Below are 25,252 nucleotides of genomic sequence, written 5' to 3'. Positions count from 1 at the left end.
TGTCAATATAATATATACATTATCTCTTTCTTTATCTGTTATTTATACTTGTAAATCCGCACATAAGTGTACATACTACATTTTCATTTTACATTTGAATTATTTCGATACTTTAATAATTCATTTGTGTTTAAAAACATTAAGTGTTTTTCTTTCAAAGATTTAACTTGAAATAGTTTTGTAGAGCAAGATTTAAAAACCTATATAAAATTTCTACACATAAGAGACTGTGAAAATTTTTATATTTTTATTGATCACAAAATTCAATTATCTACAACAATATTTTCTAAAATTGTCGAGTTTAACATTTTTAATATTTTAAATAAAGAAATAGAATACTTTAAATAAAATACTTTTAAAAACATTTACTTTTTATGCAAATAACACACAGATTAATTTCTAAGACACGAGATATTGTTGAAAAAAATTCTAGAAAAAAAATGTGCTTTTATTGTATATTTACGTATTGTATATTTAATACAATTTCTTTTTATATAAATTTTTATATAAATTATATTTATGTTTTGTTAAATTTTGTATTACATTTTAAAATTTTGAAGTACTTCTCGCAAATTGGGTTTTTACAGAATTCCATTTTATATTTTTAATTGTATTTTCGGATCATTATTAAAACATACTATTGTAAAGAATAAATATTAGAAATAGTTCAAATTTAATATGTTATTAAAAATTGAACATTTAGAAGAGAGAAATAAATGTATCATATAGATCTTTGGAAAAATATGGATTAATACAACCTTTGAATTAATATAAATCTACAGATTTAATATTGACATTATCAAAAATATCTTTAAATCTCTTCTTAAAGCCAATAAAGCACTTCATAAAATAAAACATATATAAAAACTGAGCATTTATAGATCTCAGATTTCTTCCAATCTATTGTTAAAGCGTTTGCACGCGAAAAATTGTGGCCTATTCCGTGCTTTTTTATTAAACGTAATCGACGACAAAATGCATTTAACAAATGCGATAAACTCAAAAATCTCTTGTTCGGTTCACTCAATAAAAAATGGAATACAAAGTTTTCAGCGAAGTGGGGCACAATTTAATAGTATCTAGTTCTAACATATAATTGTTTTTGATTAAATGACGGCACAGCCCCGCGCATGTAATATATTTTTATAACCTAACAGCGAAATGTATATAATATATAATTCGACGAAAACAAAAATCATTTTGATTTAAGCATCCATTATCGAAAATATAATTGTCAGAATAAATTTTCTTACTTTCTGTTTTTGATAAACTCATAAAAACTTAATAAAATCTCATTGTTTCGAATATATATACTATATATTCAGTAATTTGGCTAAATATAGTTACATGATAGATAATCCAATTAATTTATGTTAAAACTTTCATTTATTTATTATTTCTTATTATCTTTCTTCTCTAAGCAAGACTTGCATAAATAATATTCTGATTTAAGAAAAATGTGTTTTTGCATTTAAGAAAATCATTTATCTAAAAGAAAAGAATATATAATTTTAATATGTCATTCTATGATAATGATTATCTTCATTTCAAAATGGACAAAATTATCTTTTAAAATTTTATACTCAATCGTAAATCATTTATTATTTATTTCTACTACTCAGATAAAACTTCTACTCTCACAATATTTTTTAATTTAATTTTAATTCCAGATTTCTTTAAAAATATTTTTCTTAAAAACTCTCTGCACAGATGTCATTATTTGCCATAAATATAATAAATTTATAAAACTAAAATTTCGTGATACGATTACGAGTAGAAAAATCGCAAATTGATTTGTAACTTTCGAGAGATTTAATTAACAATTCAGCAGAGCAAACAGAAAATTATATTAATATCAAAAAACATGCGCAATGCTCAAAAAATGACTTAAATAAAATCATTAATATGATTATATTAATATTAATATAATTATGACTTATGTATTTATAAAAACAGCAATTTTACATAATAAAATATTGAGTTAAATCAACAGGTACTATTCTAGAGCAAATATAAATATAATAAAGTGTATAACTCATATTTAACGGAGTAAACATAATCGAACTGTGATCAAGATATATTATAATTCAATAAGAAGCACTATTGAGTGATATTTCATCCAAATGTACTCTAATCAGCGTAATGCTATTTGAAATTGAAGAAATAAATAGATAAATATATATATATAATTAAAATAAAAATTGTCAAAATTAATAAAGATAAAAATATTCTTAAAATAAAAGAATATATACTTTTCCTTTCGCATATGAATAAAAATTAAATCCTTTAAACCCAATTGTATTAAAAAAGAACTTTGTTAATAAGTCTTACTGCCTAAGGCATTCCAAAGTGTATTATCAACATTATGCGAATCTTTATAATCTAAGAAAAAAAAATATTCTTCTTAATATTTTGATAACAAATTTCATATAAGAATAAAAAATTAATTTATGTCAACATTATGTTATTGTATTGTATATTTATGTTTCACATTAATAATTTAATTAATGTTTATGAAAAATATAAACTGTTTAAATAATTTCTTGCGACATACAATCAAATTCTAAAATTATTTTAATTTTTTCGAGGAATTTAACGATATTGTTAGCAATATATCTTTTTGGAGTTTAAAATATTTTGTATAAAGTGCAACCACGTTATAGTTCTTATACGTAGTTTATACGAACATGTTGAAACAAATAAACATCAGTGTACAGTTTTTAAGTCAGTGTAATTCTTGCATGCTAATTGTTGTAACATATCAATAAAAAAACATTCTTAGACCAATAATAACTGCATTTTTTTTTCAAGTACATATATATTTTTTTTTCAAGTGTATATATATCTATATACACGGTGTTTATTTGAAAACTTTCTATCTCGTTTTCATCTTATATATATAAGATGTCCAATGTGAAATCAAATTGCGTGTTTGAAGGGGGCCAAATAAATTAAAAATGAAATCATATTTGCATGCACTCGCAAAAATATTTTAAAAAAGAATTAGAAGAAATCAATGGGTTAATGACAAAACTGTAATAATTAATATTAAACTCTCCGCAAACGTACAATATGCATATACAAGATATTTATTTGAAAACTTTCCATCTTGTTTATTTTACAAAATGTTTCACAAGATTAAACTAATAGTATCTTAGATCCCTCTGAAGTCATAAAATTTTTTGTACAAAACATTTTGCAAAAAATTAGTCAGTCACATAATAAACGAGATATATATATACATATATATATATATATATATATATATATATATATATCTCGTTTATTATAAATATATATAGAATATTTTTAGTTTACTATAATATATTTATTATAATATATAACACTTTTTTACGTACGTGCAATTCAAACTAGCAATTAAAACTGATAGAATATGTTTGGGTGCTCATTTATTTTGGTGATGAGATAAACATTTAAACGAACATACAGCACTATCTATGGAGAGTTACTGTCACTATATGGGAAAATTGTCGGTAAAGAATTATTTGCAATAATATATATACAAGAAATAAAAAAGAGAAAGAGAGAGAACAAAATCATACAAACTTTTCAGATATTAATTATCAACAGCAGCTAGTTTATAAAGCAGTACATTCATTTTGCAATAAATACATATAATCACGAAAATTTGTTTGTTTTTACTACCATAAACAAATTGATTGCTGCTTAATTATTTTTAATTAAAAAACTTTCATATTTATATATGTAATAAAAAACATGGATTATAACCTGTAATTATCGAAGCATAATAATTTTGACATTTTTGTTATCACCTTAAGATTAAATATATTTATAATTTATGCGAAGTATTTATAATTTACCAATTCTTTTTTGAAATGTAAATATATATATATATATATATATATATTATGCTTTAGTAAAATTTATAAAAATATTCTATTAGTACACACATCATTCTTCTTTGATTAAATTTAATTAATTTGTCGTCAAATTTATGGGAAGGGAATTAAAATAAAAATTATTTTTGTGCAAATGATTTGAATAATCTACGCCATTCATTGATTCATATGTAAATGCATGAAAGGAATTTCAGGTGGCGGCTGATGCCCCGAACAGCGCAGGTGGCAAATCGTCTGGAGTAGCGCGCGAGCGAGAGAGGTAAAGTTGTCGGATCAGCAGAGCGAAACGTGATAGCCGAAGGATGGAGAACAAGAGGGAGGCCACAGTCTGGCGGCCCAGGTGTAACTTGCCGCTCGCTCGAACAGTACATTGCCGGACGCAATACTCGGCACGCGGTTCACCTCAATACTATATATCGTTTCACATCGCCATACTGTTCTGTTTTTTTAATTCGCGAAAAACACGCGACCAACGCGCTTTTTTTTTTTTTTTTTTTTTTTTAATTACAAACAATGTTATCTGGATTCGCGAAATAGCGAACGGCTCGCGAAATGTCATCTGAGCGATTTCAAAAGTGAGTGCATCTCTTTTTGTTTTTGTTTTTTTCCAAAGCGTCTTGTGTGTGTGTGTGTGTGCGCGTGTGTGCAGAACTGCATATCGAGAATGTGCTTCTTTTCTCTCTCTCTCTCTCTCTCTCTCTTTCTTTCTCTCTTTCCCTCTTTTTCTCTGCTCCTGTTTTATACACGCGCTTCCACGTAGGACTTGTCCTGAGGTCCGGAAAGTGAAGAGAAATGTCGTGGAACAAGTACTCGCCTCGTGATTGAAAAAAATCTTTGTGAGCCTGACTACACGGCTGATCGCGCAAAACGATTTGATAATACAAAGAAAACGGAACGATTAAATATATCGCAAATTATAAACGCAATATTGATGAAATTTGCAAGTTGGATAGGATTTAAAATATATAATGCAATTTTTTTTAATATCTTGTTTCACTTTTAAAAATGTTAATATGATAGCATAACATTTAAATCTCAGTCAATTATGTGAAAATTTGATAGTTTAACCGTTGTGTTACTTTTTTGCAATAAATACGAATTAAAATTTATTTTACATAACATTTTTAATTTTTTTAAAAATATGAACACTGTATATATATATATTAAATGATTTGTGCAAGATCAATAATAATTGTTTTATCAGGCCTCTATCACGATAAAATTGTGTCAAGGTGTTGTAAGTAACTGGGACGAAATAAAAAGATATTAAGAAAAATCGTATCTCTTTTACTTGATTATATCTATTACATCTATTTATATAAGTGATGTGATATAATAAATTATTAAAATAAAGATACGTTTGAGCAACAAAATAATTAATATTATGCTTTAGCAACGTTCATTAGTATAATCATTCATTAGTATCAGATAAGTAAAAAAGAAAATAATAGTATGATACATAGAATTTATTAAATAAAGATACTTAATTAAATAAAAGATTTCGAATATTATCTCTAAAAGTTCAAAATAATCGTGATCATGGATGTTTTATTATATTATAGCGTCATATGAGCGGGGGGATGCGCGTGCGGTATTTATGCATGAGAAGAACTCTTATTTCATTCACCGTAGAAATTTATCGCTCAGATCATGTGTAGAAATTCCAAGTGGTTCTATCAACTTTTACTTGTAACGAACTGTGCTGTGCATCACCACACGACTGATGTACTAATTTTACAAACAATACACGGCACTAAACATTATTGTTTTTTACGATACGTCTTATCGAATTTTGAAGTACTTTCTTAACAAAATTTTTTATCTATTAACTGTCTTTTTTTAAAATTAAATATTTAATTTGAATAAGAGATATATTAAAAATTAAACATTATTCAGATTATTTTAAATTAAGTCAAAAAAAGATTTTATTATTTCACTGTTTCTCAAATTTAATCTCCAAAAAGTTTGTAAAACTGTTAATTTTGAGCATTAGATTTTTCAAAATAACAGATTAATAAGAATAAAATTTTTATATAAAAAAACTTAATTTATAAATTATTTTGAGAAATTCATATTAAATTAATATTAAAAAATTAATACTACAAGATTATTATATATACAATTTTAACTTGTTATATTATCCTTTATTGTTTAGGATTAATTGTAATCAAAGATCATTAATGTTATAATTTATATCGATGAAGTACCAAGAAATAATACTCCTGCTCGCTGATGCGTTACAATAGTTTTTTGTGAAACACAATATTAACAAATTGAAAGTGCCTATTGTCTTGCCTCACAAATCGCGTATTTGTCTCAATATCTAATTTCTTTAGTTAAAAAAGAGAAAAAAAAGAAAACAAATTGCTTACATTACTGATGTAATTTGCGAGTATTTTAACAGTTTAAATTATAATTAAAATATCACGAGAAACATGCGCGAATAATTAGATGTTAAGAAACAGGAATACGCATACTTTATGGAGCTTTCTGTTCATGATAACATCCGCGTACTTCTTTCTTAAGGAACGTGACGATAATTAAAACAAGACAGTTTAAATCAGATAAGATGCTGCGATAAATCGCATGATAACATAACAGAAGTTTACAATACCGTATTTTGAACAGCAAAAATATATTAATTATTGCATAATAATTATTATATAATATATACATATGTATAAAAATTAATTATTAAAAAATTACAAATATTATTTATCATTTATCACATTATCATACCTTTATTTGCTTGCAGATAATTTTCTATACGTATCAATATTGACACGACCACGAATTTAAGAAATTGAACTATGAATATTTGATAGATCAAACAAAGAACGGTGCATAATACATAGACTTCTCTTTGTCAAAGGGCCGCTCGAGAAGGAGTATTGGACGTTCTGAAAGAAGCTACGAGAAAGGATTGTAATGCGCGAGATGAAGGAGGAATGACCCCAACATTATGGGCAGCCTTCGAAGGTCACATAGATGCCCTAAGACTGCTGGTCACCAGGGGGTATGTACGCTTCGTATCCTATTTTTCTTTATTAGTACTATGATTATATATATAATTATGATCACCGTCATATTTTACATTGATGGTTAATGCATGTAGCAAGATATTCCCATCCGACTGTATATAACGTATTCGATTATGGCAATTTCAAATGTGTAAAATTAATATCTCTCTGTATTGTGATAAATGAAAATAAAATAAATCGTGCATCAATACGATTACTTTATAAGTTGCGAAATCGAAACAGAATATATTTGGCAGAACATACGTAACTTCGTGTTTTATCCACCCACACGAAACACAAGTGCCTATCAGGCACGAGGTCGTCATGCCCCATGAACACGACAGCCCCACTAGTATATATGCTTCATAATTAGTACTTACCCACAAACAGTGCTCATCGAAAATGGTGGAGGGAGGGGACGGGGGGATCTTCCGCTTGTTTCAGCTCCAAAATACAGAAAAGTTCCTCGATAATCAAACACTAGCAGGTATCTGTAACATAAAAAATAATCATATTAATGGTACTAATAAACTGCAATATAATGTAAAATATATAGTTGCAAATTAATATAAATACATAGTTATAAATTATTCATATTTTAAGTGATTGTATCAAAAAATAAATTAAAAAATAACTTGAAAATTTAACGAAAACTACAAAGTTATCATTAAATTAATTTTATATTTATTTGCCATATTTTTGAATAAATATATAAAAATAAAATCTAAAATTTATAAATATATATATAGGACAAACTGAGACTCCACGTTCACATTGTCTCACTTATTTGCCGATGATTTTTTAAGCATTTCTTATCACTTTAAGTGCTTAGGAGTTTCACAATACTTATACCTATAAAAAGTTCTATACGTAAAAATTATTAGAATTAAACAAATTAAATTGTCAAATTAAAAGCTGATCATATTTCAATAATTCTAGCGATTGATGAGATGTATTATTCTTTGTTATTCTACAATTTCTTTTAATTTCTAGAGAGACAAAAGGGGGAGGGGGGAGGGAGGGAGAGAGAGAGAGAAAGAGAGAGAAAGAGCGAGAGAGAGAGTTCTATACATCACAATTATTAGAATATTTATTAAACGAAATAGATTGCCCGAAATGTCAAATATAAATATTGAGATGAGATATCATTTTATTTCAATAATTCTATCAACTTTAATGAGATTTCATGTTAATCTATAATCAATTTTAATTTACAGAGAGAGTTCTATGCGTAAAAATTATTAAAATATATTTATTAAACAAATTAGATTAAGAGACATCAAACATACAAATATACGAGACACTAAACGTACAAGTAACTGATTGTGAAATGAGACGCTGGCTATATTTCGAATGTTTTATCGACTTTAATTTCGTGTTATTTTTTATTGTTCTGTGTTATTTTGTATTGTTCTGCACTTCTACTTCACTTATGCTTTCTAAACAAAGTTCTAAATATGCGTAAAAGTTATTAAAATATTTATTAAACAAATTAAATATCGAAACGCCGGTATAACATGAGTCTCATTTACGTTTAATGTTTCAGGCGATCTAATTTATATAATCTAATATAATATTCTAATAATTTTTAAAAATTTATAAAACAAAACGCATAAAACTTTTTGTAGAACTATTGTAGTATTCTCAAGTGCTTAAAATCTGGCAAGAACGCTAAAAAAATTGTCAAAGGACAAAGTGAGATGCAGCGTGAGCCTGGGCGTCTCAGTTTGTCCCGATTTTTTCGCGGCCTATTCTTTTAATGGTACTATTTGTGTTTAATCTAGCAAGAATTTTAGAATTATTAAAAAAATACTATTAAAAAAATAAAGCCAAAACTCTTAATAATGATACTTTTCACGAAGTAAGACGCTAGCTTCACACACACCCAAATGGAATTGCACTATAAATATGCTATGCGATAATTACGACAAAAAAAAATTAATTCTGCAAATAATACATAATAAATTATCTAATTGCTGCCACAAAGTCCGATGCCATCCTAGACCTCATTTTCTTCTAATCCTTCGTTGATACATCTTCAAAATTATTTACAAAACACCCTGTTTCAATTTGACAAAGTTCCCTGAATCCCAATAAAATTCCATAAGACTTCTCTGATTTTTCCAGATACAAAAGAAATCCTTAAATATTCCCGGTTTTCCATGTTTTTCTAGAGAGCAGTGATTTATAATAAACAATTAAAGATTAAATGAACTAAGGATTTATCTAAACGGATTTTAACAATATATCAGTAACGTATTTTTTATATTAAATTTTTATCGAATGCACTATATAGGCAACAAAAATAACGATTTACATTGCATCGTTTCTAAAAGTTCCATCATCGAGTCTTTATTTAATCCTACTACTATACCTGCATGATGATATATGTGCGGAACCGGAAGCACGCATTGCAGGTGTCCATCGACTGCACGGTAACGGAAATCATGATCGAATGAAAAACAATACAACGTGTACCCGATAAAATGAGCCGCAGCAAATTCTTTGTATTCGTGATCCGCAAATTCTCTACTTACGACACAATTGATAAGTGAGAAGTCGATATCGTCTCTTATCCGAGCAACCCGATTGAACTAACGGTCGATCGCAAATTTTGAACTGCAATTTCACACGTACTCAAAAAAATAGTTTGCTAATATAGATAGATTTCTAGATGTCTCAATTAAAATTTATTGCTACTTTTTATATCTGTTAGAATATTGTTTGTCACGTATAGAATTTATACCAGCAATATTCTAGCAATATCTCTAGAAAATTTAGATCCCATTGCCAAGTATTAATCACAAATATAATTGTCCTTGATAATAGGCCTTAAAGATAGGCATCACAGAAAAATTTTCTGTCTAAATTACACTAACAGTACAGATATAAATTCTGTCTCTGTCATTTAAATTGATTAAGTGCAAAATATATGCAGTATCACAGTATTTGTTAATAATTTATCTGTTTCAGTTAATTTTTTACATCTGGAAAATTTTTGTTCAAGTTGCAAGATCATTTTTTTGAGTGCGACATTCCAGTAATTTCGACATTTTCAAGAGATTTACACCGTCAAAACTAATATAACAAAAAAATTAAAAATTAAGAACAATATTTCCAAATGGCGATGTGTGTGAAACTGTTCGCGCGCGCGCACATAATATATATATATATATATATATATATATACACATAATACACAAATAAATGCATACCATTCCGTGAGGTGAAATCGACGATTGAAATATCTATCTCGCTTCGATCGGTGAATTTCGAGAAGTTCGTGTGTTCGTATCAATCAGAAACTTTCATCAATCCAATAAATCTCTGAAAATTTAATAAATATAATGAATAACTATAATTTGAAATAATAAACCATATAAAATAAAATGTTTATTCTAACATATAATTGCACAGATGTCTTTGGGAGCTTTCCAGCAAGACACTGTGTTTTGCTGAAAAGCTCCCTTTATTATTCGCGTCATATATACAGTCGGACCTCTTATCCTACGACAAAAAAAATCCTCTCATGCTGCGACCGCGAAAGGGGAATTATACCCTCACTCTCAAATTTTTGTCGTAGGATCAGAGGTTTAAGGGGAAGATTCCGGACCGAAAATGTCGTAGGATAAGAGGTCCGACTGTACATTTATGAAATAAAAGGTTAATACTTTTTCGACACAATTAATACAAGTTACCTCTTTCTTTTCATATTCCGGTAATTTGAGACGATTCATTCCAGACAGCATGCATATATCCGAAAGACACTCAGAGAATATTCCTATCAGAAAAAACGTTCAGAGAAGACGTCCCATCGTCCAAAAATATCTTTGAGATATATTTTTCGAAGATCTTTTCGATATATATGCTGCCTGCCCATAAGATTTCATAAAGCCGTAAGAATCCGAATATTCTAAAATCTTACCAAGAGATCGATGGTAACTGTGGAAAAAGAGATGCTTCTTCTTCGATTTGTGGCGCGAAACGAAACACACGTACGCAGATACAAATTTCTAAAAACTAATATGCAGTAAAAACAGTAATGCCAACGCAAGAATTTTACCTATTGCCGTCCTGATAAACCATATAGATCATATGTAGCAAATATAGAGGGCGCGTTCTGAAAATCTCGTTCAACCAATGAAGTAGCCGCATAGCATCATTTTATTGGTTGAACGAGCTCTTAAAACGACCTTAAATATAAGATCGGACTATGAATACCAGCCACTGTGTACCGGCCTAGCTTAGAAAGAGAAAAAGAATTTTGACAAGTCTCGTTTTCTCTCTCGAATGTAAGAGTAGAAGAAATTATAAGTTAAAAATGAACAAACACATTCTAAAATTCTTTCCATGAAATACATGTCGTTTATGATTAAGATGGACAGTCTATGCGGCCGGTATACATAATTCGTTCGTATATATAAGATCATTGTAAGTCATGTTTTTAGTCGATTTAAGACTACGTTCAATCAATCAGGTGGCCAAATAAAATTTGAAGGCCTTATTTAAGATCATTTTAAATATAAGAACGGACTGAATATTACATATACTTACTTATGGTCTATAGTCATAGTCTATAGTCTTGATTACACACGCAGCAATCCACGTGACTGTTTTGACATAAGTATTCGTATTTAGAATGCAATGTCGAGGTTTGTATAGATTTGTAATGTTTTTTTTTCATATTAATAATATATGAAGTACACTGAAAAGAATACTAAATGCTGTATTGAACACATATATTAACGTACATATATGTATAAGCACTGACAAGATACTGTCGGTGATATAGAATTTATTAATTTTCTAGAAGGCATTTTCTATTCATTTTTCTTTTTCATAATGAACTTATTTTCTTTCGAAGAATAAATCTTCGATTCAATATATCATATTGAAAAAAAATATTCGATAAAAATTAATCTATTGTCTCTCTTACTAAAGAAAAATAAATAAATATAATAAATGTTTTATTATGTTTATATTTGTTTTTTATATTTTTAATTATAAATTTATTATATATTTGTTATATATTAAATTATATATTTATTATCGTTTATTATATTTGTTATTTATATTGTTTTTATATGCTTTTCTTTTTCAAGGCTAAAAAATCTTTAATTCTCGTATTCATTTCAACATAACATAATGGTTTTAGAGGTGATCCGGATAAGACTGATTATTTCGGTAACACATGCTTGCATCTGGCAGCAGCGAGGGGTCATGAATTTTGCGTGAAATTCCTGGTGAAATTTGGTTGCAATATCTGGTCATTGGACATCGACCGACACTCTGCTCGAGAACTTGCGGCGATAAATGGTTGCGAGAGAATTTTACAGTTCCTAGACCTCGCCCAAGCCGATCAAGAATTAAATAATCGCAAAAAAAGCCGTCTGCTTCGAGAAAAAGCGGAAAAAGATGCTGAGAAAAGGTATAATTGCGAAATAATTATTGACTTGATTAAATAATCCTAGTTTTAATTCATGATTATTTAATGAAAAAATAGCGATAATGTATTTTATATATAATATTTTTAAAACGAATATACCTGTATTAAAGTTTATCTGATCATAAAAATAATCATAGGTTCAGAAATTATTTATATCAATAGTTTATTTTGTTATATGTTTTCTATATTAAATATTATAGATTTTAATACTAAGTTTATCTGATTATAAAAATATCTCTTTGCTAAGATTGAAAGAGTACATGAAAAAACAAAAAATGGCTGAACTTAGGGCGGAAAAGGAACAGAAAAAGCTCATAAAGAATCGTGTGAGATCAGACTCCGAGGCGATGAATGAATTGAATTCTCAACGCTCTGGTGTATTGACCTTTAAAGGCCGAATGAAACCTTCGCCGACATTTAGCGATATCGTTGGTACTACTACGAAGAGGCACGGCAGCACGGTATGTCGGAAAGCATTAGCAAAGAAAGCCGCCAGCGACTTCAAGGTCGTAGAGGTAAAAAAAAATGAAAAAAAGATTGAAAAAAAGATTATTCAATATTTTATGATTCCAAGAAAAAAAATAAAATCATATAAATTAATTTTTACAACGTTACTTTCTGATGTGACAAAATGAAAAAAATAAAAAAAATTAGAAATGTATTTATTTTATATATATATTTTAAAATTTTTGAAACTTATATCACAAATGATAATTCCTTTTTGTTTAATTTAATAATTAATAGATTACATAACATTTCAGTTATAATATTGTATGTTCATAATATGTCATTATCATAGGTTGAAATGAATGGAAAAAAATCCATTCGAAGTCTGACCGGCGTTCGACGGGATTCTGAAGTTATGTACGTGGGCACATATGATACTGAATCTCAACATATAGGCAGAAGAGGAAAGATCTCTGATGTATGGGGTACTTTAAGCAAATCTCAAAGCACGCCCGATCTCTTAGGTGAAAGGATATATGATGAGGAGGAGGAAGATAGAGAAGAAGAGAATTTGAACATTGCAAAAGATACTGCTTTTCTTCAGGAACCAGCCAGCATTTTCAACCGGCCTGGATTTGGTTCGGTGGCCTTTAGAAGAGCGGTTAGTCTTAATATTTTATCTGTAAACTCTAACATAATTTCATTTACAATAAGTAGTTGCAAACATCTTGCCTCTGATGAAATGAATACTGATTGTGAGCTAAAGAAAATCATAAACGAAAAACTATTTTAAAAAGTATTCAGCTATATATGCACACCGATATTTTTTTTCTTTTCTTTAAATATCTTACAAACTCTGATACAGATTTTTACAATATAAAACGCAACGTTTTATTATTAGCAATTATTTTAAATGCTTCTTATGCTTTGAAACTAATCTTCATTTCAAATGTAACTAGTTTTCACATGGCTATCTTTGCTATAATTGTTATAACAATTCGATCCGAAATCAACTAGAAATCGGTTTAACATTATGCCGTTGCGTTTTTCTTTCACAATGAAATGAGTTATTATTTACCTTATTTGAATAATGATTCAAGAGGAACAAAGAATATGAGAAAACTGTTTGTGAGAATCGTTGTGGAAATACTCAAATGCAATTTTTTAAACGATTACACTATAAAAATACATATATTTATTGTCTACATTAAATTAAATAATTATGCAACGAATAGATTAAAATGATAAAGTGGTAAGAAAACTAATTAATTTTTTCTACATTCATATTAGAATTTTTATTGACAGATAACATCTACGCTAGACAACTTGCCGGTCACGCAGATGGATGTTCAAGTACAAAATAATAATCTTCCTGGAAATGGTTCTACAAATGGATCCATAAACAGTAACAAATTCAGTCCAAATGGACACAATGAAGAGATCAGTATAGGAAGTGCTGGCAGTTTGGCACGTAGGCAAAGTTCCTGGGACGAGGATATACTTTCAGGCAAGTTGAACGAACTTTACAAAGTACAATAAGAATATTATTATATAACACGATGGTCTCTGAATAGATGACTTATGTTGTCTGTAAGAAGCGACATGATAATTAATTATTCTCTTTCGCATGTTCTTGCTGCTTTTATCTACAAGAATGAAATATCACATTATTATATTTATCTGTGAGCAGAAAGTGAAGAGACGGACGAAGAATGGACACCCTTACAAAGATTTTTAGTCGCCAATAATCTCACGTCTATACAGTTTATCCTGGAATCAGAACAAATCGATCTGGAGGCTCTAATGTTGCTCACCGAAACTGATATAGCAGCCCTCAAACTCCCACTTGGTCCTAGACGAAAACTCACTAATGCAATTGCAAACCGAAAAAAAGTATTGAGCATGCCGGAAAGCGTTATCAAGGATAGTAGACTTTAAACAAAGTATATTTCATTAACCATAGAGAATATTACTATGTCGAAGTTATCCGTCCACCTATAAATATATAAGTATTATAGTTATTAATTGATTTATACAAAAATAAGAATTGAAATTCTGAATATATAATACAATAAAACAGTAAAAAAATTTGTGCAAATTTATCAAACTAATTGAAAAACTTTTAAAAAGAAAAAGTTATTGAAATTATTAAATCATTCAATTATTTGAATCATATATTAGTATGCTATTATATTTAGCAATAAATTTTATATCAGAATAATCTTAATATTGAACTCTTTTGTGCCTTGTAAGTTTCATAATGTTATAGTTTATTCAAGCATATAATTTTCTTCACTACTATCATTGTAAGAACTATCATTATTGTATCTTATTGGGAACACAATTATATATGATTATAATGATTACAAATAATTATCAAAAAGAAAGAATTAAAAATCAGAAAAAGAAAAGAGAGCTAAGCACTCTATCACTAAGTAATAAGATAGAATAGAATAGACAGTTTATGCCATAGTTAAAGAAACAAAAATTCAATACATACTGCCATAAAATGTAATGCCACTGATGTTGCTAATACTGAACATTAGCAACTTGACCTGTTATTCTAGATTTATATACATTGTACATGAAATTTAAAATGTTTATATTAATTATTTATATTAAATCAGACATTAGAATTTACAAAAAAATTAGACATTAGAATATTTTACGTATTACTGACGAATTTTGTACTGTGTAGTGCTTAAGGTTTACACTTTCCATCATTTATGCATAAAAAGCAATTATTTAAAAAAAAGATCACTAAGCAACAATAAATATTTTATTTTATTTTTCAAAAAATGTGATATGGTCTATTAAGTGACATTAATTACGTAGTAAAATTTGATTTTATAATCATATCTCAAATATAAACGAAAAAATAATAATAATTATTAAGATATGAATTATTATATTATAGATTACAGTATTATATATATTAACTTTTTGTAATATCATTTGATGCATATTATATCCATAAATAGCACAAGATATACAAAACATATATCTTGCTGTACAAATGAATGTACGACAATAAAATGTACAAAATAAAAGAATAACAATAAAGTATGCAGTACGATACATAAATATATATGATAGTCTCTTTATATAGACAGAAAAAAATGTATCACAATCATAATGCGGACAGGAAAACGAGCACAAATTTTTTTTCTCTCGTGATTTATTTGTAAATGATTATCTTACAAACAAGAGGCGCAAAAATATACAAGCTTCTTATGTTCGCAAGAAAGTAACAGCACCATTTCACGCCTTGTTATGAACGCTTGTTCGTGTCCGATCAAGGCGTCATTCGTGCAAGTCTCATGTACACTCATTCTCGCAAAAGTGCACCAATGCAACTTGCAATAATGTGCATTGGAATAATAAAGGAAGCAAAGAAGAATACGCTCGTAAAAAATTTTTTGGTGCTTTACGTTCGTCAAACGTATGTTTACGTTTACGTTACGTTACACGTTTCTACAAGTCATGAATGTACGAAATACAATATAATTGTGAAAAATATAATACACAAGTGTGATTCCTCTTCACTCTCTTCATCTCCGGTTTTTAACTTATGAATATACTATTACATCGGGGGAGAAGAAGTTTTGTATATTGATTTTGTTATATTCTCAAGTATGTATTCTGTATTTCTTAGAGACATCTGTTAAACGCGTGTCTCTTCATCATTATATTATTATACATTTACATATTTTCATATAAATATATTGTTATACTCATAAACATAAAATATTTTTTTTGTATTTTGAATTTCGCATATATAAATATCTCTTATATCAAGTTGGCTGTACAATTCCGTACAAACTTGTTTGTCGAAATTATCAAATTTTATTAATTAAAATTATAATTTTATACTAAATATATCAAAAATAATTTTTAATAAACAATTATTAAAATATAATTTTTCAAAATTATATAACACATAGTTGTTTGATATTATCTAAATTTAATTATATCTTAATCAACAAAACCATTTTAATTTCAAATTTACTCGATGCATTGTATCTGTAGATATATTATCTTATAATGGCTCGCAGATTTCCGACGAGATAATTCTTCCATGAGAAAGGGAAAGCTCCTCATATGTGGGAAAGTTTTTTCGCTGACCTCAAAGTGTCGACTCGTGCGCGCTGATGATTTATTACACAAGATGGGAAAATGCCAATTATATCGATGAAATCCATCAATGCTTGAGATGTCTATTTGCTAATGAAAAAAGGAGCACATAATTATCATCGGTCTCAGTTTATAATAATTCTCGGAAGTAAAGAGAGTAAGAAATTATAAGTAAATAAAAGAATAATTTTCTACCGTGTCCTCCACTAGTATTCGTAAATATGACTTGAGAAAATAACTTATTTTTTCAAATAAATATTAACTGTTCAGATGTTTCAATTATGTAGTCAAGTATCACGAATACATGAAGCGGAAACGAAAACAGATCGGTGCGTTTGTAGAGTTGCTTCGACTTGACTTCGTCGAATTTGGTGCGCTCGCTTATGGATAAAATGTACCTAAGTATATGGCATCTTCGCATACAATATATACCTAAGTAATGTATTACTTTCTTGTATCATAGAATTACAAAAAGAACATTTACACAGAAGATATTTTCAACAACTGAAATCGGCTGGAAGGAAGAGATGTGTTAAGAACGATGCAAACGTACAAATTTTTTAATCGGTCTTTTTACATTATCCTGAAACCAATGCCTTCCTTCCATGATCTGCATATACAGTAGACATGTAAATGGTTCGTTCGCAAAAAATAAATTCTCCACGGTTGCTGTGTGTTCTCACTGACGCAAGATTGACACATCGTCAACCTCGTCCAGAAAAATGTAATTGAGGGTAAAGCCCTCGATATTTTATTAACTGCCGATCGCACGATATCATTGATAAATATCATTGTTAAAGCTATCGCATAGTAGTTAATACTAGTAATGATATTAATTATTAGCAATATATCTATGTTTATTTAATAATTAGCATATGCTATATTTACAACTGAACAATTTTTGTTTCTTTCATATGAATAACGCATGAACAATCATAAAAGAAATAAAATAGAAATCAACTTGTATGTAATTTTCGGAGAACAGTGTGACTATTGCAGATCGATTAAGCAATAAAATAAATCTTGCATTTATAAATCGAATCGTATTCGGTAAACGCGAACAGCAATTCTGTTGACTTGTCTGGAGTCAAGGTTCCTGTTTCCTTATTGCAACTATCTTAAATTATGTCATTAGAAGTGAGAAATCACATGCAAATCTTGTTACGGAATACGTTTAAATTAATTAGCTTTCTCTTGCATATATATATATATATATATATATATATATATACATATATATATATATATATATATATGTGTGTGTGTGTGTGTGTGTGTGTTCAAATACATGGTAAAATATATTGAAACAAAAACTCTTTATTGATAAATACATGCATAACTTATCTATATATAGCCTACATTTCTAGTAAAAATAAATTTTAAGGATTTATTTAAGATTAAGAGCTGCTTATCAAATTATAAAATAGAAAAAGAATCTTTAATATATTTTACCAATTTATATTATCAAATACAATAGCATACCAAAACACTAATTTATTTCGACAAATTTCGTAAAAAATTTTATATTTATTATACATGATTTCTCGTTTCATATAATTGAATAAACAAGGAGTTTTAAAATTGATACACATTGTACGACATAACACGATACGGCACGACAGTGCATGATGACAGTAACATGATACGATTCGACGAAAAATATTTTTTTCTGTGACATATATAAACATATGTTAAATCAGCAATGATATGTAAAGATAAAGACAGAGAGCAACAATGTTTCAGATATTAATTAAAGAAAATATTTTGTCGTATTGCGTATCATTACCTAATGTACTTTAGACACGATAATTTAAGTATAAAAATAGTGAGCTCTGTGCTTTTATAATCTGAAATATATGTAATTTTATATTGTAATTTTCTATTAAAGTTTCTTCATTAATTGAATATTGTTTTACGGGATCACATAATTTTTAAATAAAATAGTAAAATGTTAATTCTGAGATATTTATAAAATTTTATTTCATTATTTTCCTGATTTAAAAATAGTAAATAATACACATAATAACATTGGAACTTCTTTAAAACTTTTCCTTCTCCAAAGTCGATGATTTTTCTCTTTTTCTTTTTCATCTAATAATAAGAAATCACCAAATCTTTTGATTGAAAACAAAGATTATTTTTATCCAATTTTATTTGTTAAATAAAATCAAAATAAAAATTACTCTTGTCATGTTTCTTATTATCTTCATATTATATATATGAATACATGATAGTTTTTTGTCGTGTAATTGTCGTATAATATGAATCAATTTTTAAAAGTCTTTGAAAATTTAGATAGAAGCAATGTGAGACATATTAGCTAGAAATAATATACATTTATAATTAACTATTTTTATATTGGTGGGTTCTCACTCACAAAATGTTAAACGCACAATCATTAAGCGTTTATTTTTTTTTATTTAATAAAATACGTTACTATATGTATATCTATATGTGTATATATAGATACATACACAAGCAAATACACACACATATATATGTGTATACATAAACATATATATATACACATATATACACATGTATATTGGAACCATTATCTCATCTATCCTAACAAAGTCTACATTTACATAAGTTTTTATTGAGTGAACACGTTATGTCTTCATGGAGCTATGGAGTATTAAATCCATTTTTGCATTAATGTGGACCTTGTTCGAGATGTAAAAAGCATGTATCTTTTGATGGTCTCTTCTTTTTTCAATAAAGAAAATAAATAAAATTTAAATTTATACTATCGCATACTTTTTCCTTGCTACGTTGATATTGATTTGTTATAATAGGTCAGTTACACGTGCCTACCTGCCTTTTATTTTATTTTTTATCTTGCTTGTTACATTTGAAATTCTTATAGAAATTTGATTTATTACCAAGATTCTCTCTTTTTTCTCACAGTGATGAGAACTCATTTTAAGAGATATTATCGATTATCTTTATAATATTCATAATTAGCGCTTTTTATATAGAATTGAGAAATAAATGTTTTATTTAATATTTTAAATATTCTATATTTCTCTTAAAATATTGATACTAATCTTGTAATTTCGACTTCATAATCCCGACTTATTAATCATTTCAATAAGAGTCTGACGACGCAAAATCGAATAATGAAGTGAAAACATAAGGTAGCTGGAAAAAGTGCAAAAAATGTATAAAATAATATATATATAAACAAATGTATAAACAAATAACTAAACAAAAAAGATGGTTAAATATGGATGGATTTAAATATATGTATATATATGCATATGTATGCATGTATGTGTATATATATTTTATATACAATACATGTAAGTACATATATGTATATATAGTATTTGTATTTCACACACACACACACATACACATATATATGTATAAATATAACAGAAGTTGAAATTTACTATATATTCAGGAAATATTTCAACAAGAGAATAGATAAATCAATTTTGATAACTGTTAAATAACTGTTGAAATGTGCCAAAAATAAAAAATTTTATGTATGTATCATAATCATATTATTATATCTTTTTATTATCTATATAAAATCAATATTAATTTCTAACCTCAAAAAATGTTTGAGACTCCTATTATATATTTTATCACCACAATCACATTAAATCATGATTTTAAGAACAAAAAATCTGAATCTATGAAAAATAAAAACTTTTTTCTTGTATGTGTAAAAGTAAATTAATTTTTTGTATCTCATCACTTATATTCAACAATATTAATGAAATACTATACTATATATATAATACTATTACTAAAAACTACTAATATATACTATACTATTTTACCAATAAAAATATAATAAAGATTATAGAATATTACATATATATATATATATATATATATATATATATATATATATATATATATATATGTATGTATATTGTTACTATAAAACTAGTTACTTTTTTATTAGTAAATATATAACTCATTTATATGTATCTTAATTTCTAACAAAAATATATTTTATGACAATTAGCCAAGATTTATAGCTATTTTTATTAATTCACAAATCAAAAAACCTACAGTATATTTTTTCAATCTATATTAGCAAATGCAAGTGGTATATACAAAAAATTAATTTATTTCAGTGTTTTCAAGAAACAAATAGCATGAGTTTTCATTTCTGAGATCAGAATTTAATATCAGTGAAAGAGCCAGGAACCTTGCAAGAACAAATATTTTATAATATCTTCTTTCTTTCTTTTATTTTACCTCTTATTTTGCTCTTTTATTTATATAAATTATGCTTATTACTTTTGAAATGGCGTAAAAATATTCTTTGTTTCTATTAAAAATTTTATTTTTTTATAAGAATTTTATAAGAAAGCAACAAAATTGAATGATAAATATCAAAAATGCTTATTATTCACTGCAAATTTAGATGTACATATTAATATATGTATAAATGTTTATGTAGACTTAATATTTCAAATAGCATCACACATTTGCTTGTAATTCTTTTAATGAATTAACAATCAACAATATAATGATTTCGATAATACAATTTTTGCACATAAAAAGTTAAACTAATAATCATGGAAATTTTAAACAATATTAAGACATAACATAACAAGTTTATGCTCTCATTTTGTACTCTTGTACACACAAACATAAAAAAGATGTATCTATATATATATATATAATATTTAATTTATAAATTTTAAACTCTAATATAATCAAGAATAAAAATGTTTGCCGTGTATGTAAATTATTACTTTGCCAATATATTGTCAAACTAAACATCCCACAAATATATATATATATAGTCTGTGATTCTAAATGTAAATTATTTTAAATTATATGCGTCGGTCAGAGCTAACTGTACAACTTTAAGAGATTAAGTGATTTTGAACATGATATAAATCGAGATCGGCAGCAGAAGCTATTGGAGATACATACGTACTTACCTGGCAGTGTGAACCACTACCGGTTTCCTCCAATGATTAACATATAACCGGGAATTATGTAGAGAAGTTGAGTTATTAGTCATTAGTCGGGTCGATTAATCAACAGGGAGCAAGGGAGTAAAGCTACCATACGCATCGCGCACCGTTACAGTGTAGTACGCGTACGTTTGTGCGTGGGTGATCCCATATCCACGTCATGCGAAGCGGGTCGTTTATGATGCCGAGCCAATTCATTGTTAATAAAAGCCGACAATTCGGCTTGCCTTCCGCTACGTCGAGACACTGGAGAACCTAGAAAGATACAATATTTCGTAAAATTTCATCATAGGTACGTTGTTCTCATGTAAATCTGTTATATTTGATTAAATATATTTTAATTCTTAACTTTATACATTTCAATACTCTAGAAAGAATTAAGTAAATAAATTGCAATTTTATAATAAATAATATAACATTATTAAATGTGAAGAAATTTATAAGATGTAATTATTTTAAATTAAATTAAAAGATAGGAAATATTATACCAGATAATGCAATGGCTTCCCTAAATGTGTGTAACTCAGGGTCTGGATCACTGCCTGCTGTTGGTGCTGGAGCAATAACCATATTTGGCGCTTGACTATGCGACGATGGAGAACCACACACCATCATACGAGGCTTGGGTGAACTTCTGTAACAGTGTCATAATAGTTCTAAAAGTCAACATTAATTATTTACTTGTTAATTTAATAAAATGCTATCAACATGAGCAATAGTCTAATTTAATAATACATGGAATACATTAATAATATAGTAAAAATAAATTATAGCAAAAACAAACCTATGTGGATGTGGTCTAGGTGGTGGTGGCTTCCCAGCAAGATATGCGAGAAGATCTTCCCTGCGTATCATACGTCTTTTTTTCCTAGCCCAATTCATTATTTCTTTACAATGTTTTTGTTTTCCCATTTCTACTCCTAGATCACTGCATCGCCTCATACAATCCACTGAATCTATTTAAACAGTTTTTAATTAATTACAGATATATATAAATAAGTCTTACACAGCATATTTCTCAAACAAATGATTCAACTTTAAGTAAAATATTATATTTTACTTGTAAGAATAAAAAGAGTGATATAAACATGAATACAAAAAGCATTATATTATACAGCGACTCTCATAATATGTTCGCTATATATGAAATGTATAATAATAGCTAGCCCCAAAAACATATACACAAATATAACTGATATATGTTGCAGTGACTTGCTGAAAATCTTTATATGCCAACATTATACACATTGTTGGATTTAATGATAATTAAATTGAAGATAATTATAATTAAATTGCTAACCAAGCTTAAAAATAATTTTTTTATGCAATTTATCATGATATATAAACGAGTTAAGTTGATTTTATATACAATGTAATAAAATTATATATATACATATTTTTTTCAATGTTATATATAGACATATATATTATATATATTATACATATATAGAATTATATATATATATATATATATATATATATATATATATATATATGAAAACCTCTTAAAATAAAAAAGGCACATAAACATTTTTTTAATTTTTCAGTATCATATTAATTATAAAGTTTATTGTTCATAATCAGTAACAGCTGACCCTGAGTGTGGTCAGCCATTACAGGTACTTATTTACGGCTTCGTAAATGAGGGTCATATTTCAAATAAAAGTCATTTTTTCAACAGAAACAAAAATATTAATGAACGTAGATTAAGTGAGAGAAATGCTTTAAAAAGTTGATTTGCAAAAAGGAAATGGCGGAAGGAAAAGTGAAACCGGAGAAAGAGAGTAGAGGTCCATGGTTATCTAAGGGTCATTGTTGACAATGAGGATCATAAAACTGTCGAACACGCACCTTTGTATAACGATGTTACAGTACCAGCGGCGGTCTGAAAGGGTACCCATAATGATACGCCTAGCGTGCGATCTGTAAAATTGTAATTTAAAGTTGAAGAGGGAGGACATTTGGATCAATATACGTAGAACGGGTGTTGTTTTAAAAGCTACGAGAACGAAAGATGTAAGATCGCCATGCGTAAGGACGTTCTCGTAACCTTCGCGACGAGACGGACGTGACGCGAGAGAAGACCATGCGTTTATAACGACTGATGATACTCTCGTCGAGCGATTCAGTTCCAGTCCATCGCTTATTTCGCAAAAAAAGTGGAGGAAATTGGGAAAGATACATACATCATTGGGAACGTAGGATCACCTTTGTACAATTGGGCGATGGCCGACGCTGTGGTTTGGAATTTCGTCCACATCTGCTGCGAATAGAGCTCCTTCTCGTTGTGCAGCTGAGTCTCGCAATCGGGCTCGGATTCGAGCGCCTCGACGCACTGCTGTTCCCAATTGCTGTACCAAAGGTCCATTATCGGATCGTCCTCGCTCCTGTCGTCGCTCATCGCTGCCGATCGCACGATCGACGCACCACCGCTCACTCGCTACTCGATGCACTCACTTACGCACGCACGAGCAACACATACGCATACGCGAGCGCACACACATACACACACGTGTACTAAGTACTAACACGCGCACAGAATGATCCTCGTCGTGTACAGGAACCAGAGCGCGAGAGAACACGCCTCGCCCACCTACTCAGGCTCAGATGACACGCACGTATGCACGTATACTCGTACGTGTATGTGTGTATGTGTGTGTGTGTGTGTATGTGTATATATATATATATTTATATACGTATCAACTATTGCACATTCTTAGAGATTCGAGAGAACGAATGAGCAATAGAAGCCTCGATGACGACGGCGGCAATGATAACGACACCAGTGACGTTAATCGCGTGTTCACTCTCCCAATTTATTTATTCAGCTCTCAGTCCTTGTCATTTACACTTTACACTCGCTCTTGTCTTCGCGTTGTTTCACGTAGCATGACAAACACGCATGCTTTCTGGCTAGAAGACTCAAGTCGCGGCCATTACAATTACGTGTAGCTGCAAGCAGTGTTCGATCACGACGAGTATGCACGATCAGTCAATCACACACATTTCATGCTACTCAATACGAAATCAATTGTTAACTCTCCGCTTTCCATGGAAGGCAACGAACGAATGAGCGATGAGCGTCCTTGGAGTCTGTTCTGTGATAAGCGCAATTTTAGCTCCCTCTGCAGCGTATCGACAGAAAGGATGAATCGCGCATTCTTCCTCTCTGTTATGCGCTCGCATTAATTATTATCTCTTGCTCTTGCTTGAATTTCCGTCTATCGGATATGAAATACACACGTATAAATATACGTTACCAGAGAGAAACCTGAGAGACACACCATAAGGTCTATTCTTTTTACCTGAACTGCCTGCACTACTTCAGAGTTTATCTTTTTCTTTCTGCATTGGAAGGAGAAAAAACAACTC

At 28.5% G+C, this 25,252-nt stretch overlaps 2 protein-coding genes and 1 long non-coding RNA gene across 8 annotated transcripts in view; 1 reads left to right on the top strand and 2 right to left on the bottom strand.

Annotated features, from left to right (window-relative positions):
* The window catches only part of LOC140666043 (uncharacterized), a 182,303-nt gene extending 171,411 nt beyond the window's left edge, over positions 1 to 10,892 (bottom strand). For 2 of the 4 annotated variants that reach the window (XR_012046690.1, XR_012046691.1), the window contains exons 1-3: positions 10,827 to 10,892; positions 10,117 to 10,228; positions 7,282 to 7,392 (exon numbers count right to left, since the gene is read on the bottom strand). This is a non-coding gene — a long non-coding RNA (uncharacterized lncRNA). Of the gene's footprint in view, positions 1 to 7,281; positions 7,393 to 10,116; positions 10,229 to 10,599; positions 10,761 to 10,826 lie in introns of those variants that run through there. The other 2 variants (XR_012046693.1, XR_012046692.1) reach the window with 2 other exon arrangements.
* Sans (SAM_USH1G_HARP domain-containing protein Sans) lies at positions 4,128 to 14,910 on the top strand. Of its 3 annotated transcripts, none has more exons than XM_072892760.1 (7): positions 4,128 to 4,456; positions 6,754 to 6,897; positions 12,057 to 12,329; positions 12,595 to 12,808; positions 13,147 to 13,455; positions 14,100 to 14,301; positions 14,485 to 14,910. In XM_072892760.1, the coding sequence occupies exons 1-7, from the start codon at positions 4,434 to 4,436 to the stop codon at positions 14,730 to 14,732; spliced, it is 1,413 nt and encodes a 470-aa protein (XP_072748861.1). In that variant the 5' UTR covers positions 4,128 to 4,433; the 3' UTR covers positions 14,733 to 14,910. The 3 variants fall into 3 exon arrangements, with proteins under 3 accessions (XP_072748861.1, XP_072748860.1, XP_072748862.1); XM_072892759.1 differs by having other exon boundaries at positions 4,137 to 4,456; positions 12,595 to 12,862; positions 14,485 to 14,909; XM_072892761.1 differs by lacking the exons at positions 4,128 to 4,456; positions 6,754 to 6,897 and adding an exon at positions 10,772 to 11,553 and having other exon boundaries at positions 12,595 to 12,862; positions 14,485 to 14,909.
* Positions 14,911 to 20,932: 6,022 nt separating this feature from the next.
* On the bottom strand, positions 20,933 to 25,158 carry LOC140666078 (HUWE1-associated protein modifying stress responses). The gene is made up of 5 exons (XM_072892848.1): positions 24,089 to 25,158; positions 23,732 to 23,803; positions 22,665 to 22,836; positions 22,369 to 22,514; positions 20,933 to 22,135 (listed from the first exon to the last, which is right to left on the bottom strand). Exons 1-5 carry the CDS (start codon positions 24,279 to 24,281, stop codon positions 21,990 to 21,992), a joined length of 729 nt encoding a protein of 242 aa, XP_072748949.1. The 5' UTR covers positions 24,282 to 25,158; the 3' UTR covers positions 20,933 to 21,989.
* Between the last annotated feature and the right edge of the window lie 94 nt (positions 25,159 to 25,252).

This window comes from Anoplolepis gracilipes, chromosome 5 (genome assembly GCF_047496725.1).
Source record: "Anoplolepis gracilipes chromosome 5, ASM4749672v1, whole genome shotgun sequence".
In the NCBI taxonomy this organism is placed as follows: domain Eukaryota; kingdom Metazoa; phylum Arthropoda; class Insecta; order Hymenoptera; family Formicidae; genus Anoplolepis; species Anoplolepis gracilipes.
The sequence above is the reverse complement of the archived record's forward strand: the minus strand, read 5'-3'. Positions and strand labels throughout refer to the sequence as shown.

Bases quoted from the DNA above. Each gene is read 5' to 3' on its own strand.
- Sans (XM_072892759.1), top strand. From the start codon at position 4,434: ATGTCATCTGAGCGATTTCAAAA. The intron at 4,457-6,753 runs GTGAGTGCATCT...TCTTTGTCAAAG, and splicing joins TCATCTGAGCGATTTCAAAA to GGCCGCTCGAGAAGGAGTAT. The intron at 6,898-12,056 runs GTATGTACGCTT...TAATGGTTTTAG, and splicing joins AGACTGCTGGTCACCAGGGG to AGGTGATCCGGATAAGACTG.
- LOC140666078 (XM_072892848.1), bottom strand. From the start codon at position 24,281: ATGAGCGACGACAGGAGCGAGGACGATCCGATAATGGACCTTTGGTAC. The intron at 22,837-23,731 runs GTGCGTGTTCGA...CTGTTTAAATAG, and splicing joins TGTAACATCGTTATACAAAG to ATTCAGTGGATTGTATGAGG. The intron at 22,515-22,664 runs GTTTGTTTTTGC...ACACTGTTACAG, and splicing joins CCTAGACCACATCCACATAG to AAGTTCACCCAAGCCTCGTA.